Below are 4184 nucleotides of genomic sequence, written 5' to 3' on the forward strand. Positions count from 1 at the left end.
AGCTGGTCTGTGTTGATGGCGGCCAGTGCTCACAGAGGAGGTTTGGGAGGCGTCCCTGAGGCTCAAGGCTTTGCGCTGGCCTGCAGGGAGCAGAAGGGGTCACTAAAGGCAAGTGTTGCTCCACTGAGGGCAGTGGTGTAGCTTTTTTATTCAGCGTGTGCTTACGAAGGAGTTGCAGAAGAAAATGGAACGGGTTTGCACTGCTCTCACCTTGACTTGCTTAACTGCAGGCTGTTAGAAGGTGACCAAGCTCCAGCGATGGTAAAGTCAGGATTTTTGTGTAACTGCAGCCTGAGGTGGCCAAGGACAGGCCTGCCTGGCTCTGTGAGCCTGGTAATGATAAGTATGGCTAGTAAGCATTCATGTCACTAGGTGGAGAATTTAAACTCTCAAATGTTAAGATAAAGCTAGCAGGTAAATGCTGGTTTTCTGTTAAAACACCTCATGCGAAATTTCAACCAAATCTAATACTTAACTTTCTTGGTTTTTTCTCTGTTAGCTGAACATCTCTTTCCCAGCCACTGGCTGCCAGAAGCTCATTGAAGTGGACGATGAGCGCAAGCTGAGAACATTCTATGAGAAACGGATGGCCACGGAGGTTGCAGCTGATTCCCTTGGTGAGGAGTGGAAGGTAAGAAATGTAGAAGCACCTGTCAGAGCTGCATTTGAGAGGCTTAAATTACAGATTTTCTCCAGTATGCATTTGTCACAGTAGAGTGTTTGCATGGGGTACATTTGGCATGTATGTTGAGAGCTGCTTTTTTGCTATATATGCTGAATTTTGTAATTAGGCTAGCCTGTTCTGCTTTGATTTATCTCAGTGCCTTTTTTAGAAGCCTTGTATTTAGAGTTATTTGCTGCTCTCTGTAGTATTTTTAATGTTCTTCATTTGAGTGCTGTACTCGTAAGTGTCTGTACTCTTAAGACTGCTCATCCATTCTTTACTGAGTAAGTTCAGAATTGCCTTAATTGTGGTTAAACTGCTTCTAGTACAGGGGAAAATCATGTTAGGCCTTGTGGATGGGAGTGTTAATATGGACGATCCAGCTGAATTTCGGTAAGTTAGTCTTTTTTGCTGCCACCTCTACAAAGAAGGCACTAAAAGCTTTTCTCTTTTAGTTTTAGTTTTGCCTCATGTGTCCCTATTCCAGCTGCTTGTGTTGTACATTTAGGATTAAAGAAAAACTAGATGATAGCGTATACATCACCAGATGATAACGAACTAGAGAATAATGAAAAAAATTTAGCCTGCTGTAGCTTAAACAAAACTTTGAATTGATAGGAATTTAATTATTTTGAAGATAAGCAGAATAAATTTAACTTCTGATGTTTTTTACATTTGCTAAGTAAAATTCCTGAGCTGTTAAGAGTGGTGTTGCTTAAAGAAGTTGTTCGCATCAGCAGTAATGGTGACTTTACATTAATCATGGTCATCATGTTCTGTTGTTCTGAACAATATCTTGCGTTATCCACCACTTCTCCTTAAAGTGAGACAGGTGTATATGAGCAATTAAGATGTGTATTTCTGTGTTTTCTTAGGGCTACGTGGTCCGGATCAGTGGCGGCAATGACAAGCAGGGCTTCCCCATGAAGCAAGGTGTCCTGACCCACGGACGTGTCCGCCTTCTGCTCAGCAAGGGCCACTCCTGCTACCGCCCCAGAAGAACCGGGGAGAGAAAACGCAAATCCGTTCGTGGTTGCATTGTTGATGCCAACTTGAGCGTTCTGAACTTGGTCATAGTGAAAAAGGGTAAGAGTCCGGATCAAGCTAGCAGTGGATAGAAGAGAGCACCTTGAAGGACCTTGCATGCTAGTGGTTGAAATGTTCTGTAGGATGCAAATGCAGTCCTGATCTGCCTTGAAATTTCCTCTGAGCATTAACATTGTGATTTTGAAACTGGTCACTGAAACCTCAGTTGCTGCCAGCAATCTGGTCACATTCAATCAGCACAGTGTGGCTGGAGGTGGTGCTCTTGGCAGGGGTGAACCAAAATCTGTCTATTTTTATCTTGATTTTTTTTATGCATTTTAAACTTAAAATTGCAATTTACTAATCAAGCAGGTGTTAAGCAGATGCAGGATTAATTGGCATGTTTAATCTTGCATTCTCAAAGGTGAAAAGGATATCCCTGGGCTGACAGATACAACTGTGCCCCGACGTCTTGGTCCCAAGAGGGCTAGCAGAATCCGCAAGCTGTTCAACCTGTCTAAGGAGGATGATGTTCGCCAGTATGTTGTGAGGAAGCCCCTGAACAAAGAGGGTAAGGACTCGGGTTTAAAACTCTTCGGTTTCATGTAATTGCCCGTGAAGAGGTGCCCAGCCTACTGCAGGGAATGAAGCACACTATAGTAGCAGATCAAGAATTGACTGTTGTGATGTTTAAGCTTTGTCAGCTGTAACTTAGGGATAAGGAGTAGAGTTTCTTGGTTGCCCTGTTTCTTTACTCTTCTCTTCCTGTTCTATCTAATTTGGCACAGTTTGGTTTTAAATGTTTGATAAACTGAAGTTATATTTAGTAGTGGTTCTAAGAATAGTCCAAAAATAACTATTAATAAAAGAAGGTGAAGTAGTAAGTGGAATGTTTATGAATTGTTTTTGAGGTAGAGGAAAAAAACAGCATATAGAGAAAATAAGTTTTTTTCCCCTGTTGCTTTTGGCAGTGTCTGAAATGAGCATTTATTGGGAGAACACTGTTTTGTTTGCCACCTATCTCTTGCAGTGTAAGATTTATTTTGGGGTTCTTTCTGTGTTTGACCAGGGAACAGAAAGGGTGAGGATTTCTAGCAGAGAGGACATGATAAAGCTTGGGTATTGTGAAATCTTGTTGGGTAAAGGACAGCTATTTTATGCATCATAGTAACTGTTTGCTTCGTTAAAGAATGTGATTCTGGTGGACATCGGGCTGTTGTCCTGGACTACTGAAGTTGGGGCAGGATTGAGAGTGAGATTTTATAGATATCTGTGGTGGTGTTTGTTTGCTCGCTATGGTCTGTGCAGATCTGGTTTTTGGGGATAAACATAACTCATCATACAACTTTCTACATTTTCCTTGTTCTTTAAGTGGTTTCAGTCCAGAGGGAATTGTTTAAGACAGGCCTTCTGAGAAGCTAGAAATTTTCACAAAAATGCAGGGAGTTAGACATACATTACTTACACTCCATTGCTGGTAACAAATCATGAGCATTAAGAGGATACTTGGTTAGTATTACATCTGATGGTAATTGATTTTTCTTTTTTCCTGCAAAATCTGCCAAGAGGTTTAACTCCTGTAAATTGCTATAATACGTAGTACCCTAAATTATATTACCACAGCAGTAAATGGAACTCATAAGTTTTACTAGATGAGGCCTGTGGTTTTTGTGGAAGATAATCTGCCACTTCTGCTGATTTGTTACGTTTTTTAGGTAAGAAACCCAGAACCAAGGCTCCCAAGATCCAGCGACTTGTGACTCCTCGAGTTCTGCAACATAAGCGTAGACGTATTGCTCTGAAGAAGCAGCGCACTCAGAAGAATAAGGAGGAAGCGGCAGAATATGCGAAGCTCTTGGCCAAGAGAATGAAGGTGCGTTGGCCTTTGTGACCAAGCTGTATGGGATACCCCAGAACCCCAAGGAATTTTATAAACTCGGCTGGGTCTGTACAGGTTTGGGTACTTGTAGAATTCTTCTAACCTTTAAAGAAGGGAAAGTGTATCTTGCTTTCTTAAGGAATCAATTCTTTCTGGTCGCATCGCTCACGTTGCATTTTCCTTAGTTCCTCTGTAGATGTTTTGAAGTGCTCGATGTGTAAGATCTCGGGACTCAATTCAAGCTGCTTTCCTTTTTCAGGAAGCCAAGGAGAAACGCCAGGAGCAGATTGCAAAGAGACGCAGGCTTTCTTCATTGAGAGCTTCTACATCAAAATCTGAGTCAAGTCAAAAGTAAAGATGTATGTGATACAAAAAATAAACCCTTTTGATGGTTAACTTTCAGTCTGAGACTTTCCAGTGTGTATTGTTGCTGGCCATCTCTTAAACAGTAGTCTAGACGTAACTGCATCACAGACAGCAGCCTGGAACCAGCAACTAAATATGTTCATGTCTTTAGTGAGAAGTTCCAGTTTATAATAACCTTGTGCATGCACATTGTTTTTTCTACAAGCAGGATTTACCTGTAACAGCAAAACCTTGTGTGATGGTTCAGCA

General features: G+C 41.5%; 1 protein-coding gene across 1 annotated transcript; it reads left to right on the forward strand.

Annotated features, from left to right (window-relative positions):
• The first annotated feature begins 15 nt into the window (after positions 1 to 15).
• Positions 16 to 4028, forward strand: RPS6 (ribosomal protein S6). The gene is made up of 6 exons (XM_009865871.1): positions 16 to 108; positions 500 to 631; positions 1540 to 1750; positions 2115 to 2261; positions 3406 to 3563; positions 3829 to 4028. The coding sequence occupies exons 1-6, from the start codon at positions 16 to 18 to the stop codon at positions 3922 to 3924; spliced, it is 837 nt and encodes a 278-aa protein (XP_009864173.1). The 3' UTR covers positions 3925 to 4028.
• The last annotated feature ends 156 nt before the right edge of the window (positions 4029 to 4184 follow it).

The sequence above is a fragment of the Apaloderma vittatum genome, unplaced genomic scaffold, assembly GCF_000703405.1.
Source record: "Apaloderma vittatum isolate BGI_N311 unplaced genomic scaffold, ASM70340v1 scaffold19813, whole genome shotgun sequence".
Taxonomy (NCBI): domain Eukaryota; kingdom Metazoa; phylum Chordata; class Aves; order Trogoniformes; family Trogonidae; genus Apaloderma; species Apaloderma vittatum.

Bases quoted from the DNA above. Each gene is read 5' to 3' on its own strand.
- RPS6 (XM_009865871.1), top strand. From the start codon at position 16: ATGGCGGCCAGTGCTCACAGAGGAGGTTTGGGAGGCGTCCCTGAGGCT. The intron at 632-1,539 runs GTAAGAAATGTA...GTGTTTTCTTAG, and splicing joins CCCTTGGTGAGGAGTGGAAG to GGCTACGTGGTCCGGATCAG. The intron at 3,564-3,828 runs GTGCGTTGGCCT...TTCCTTTTTCAG, and splicing joins TCTTGGCCAAGAGAATGAAG to GAAGCCAAGGAGAAACGCCA.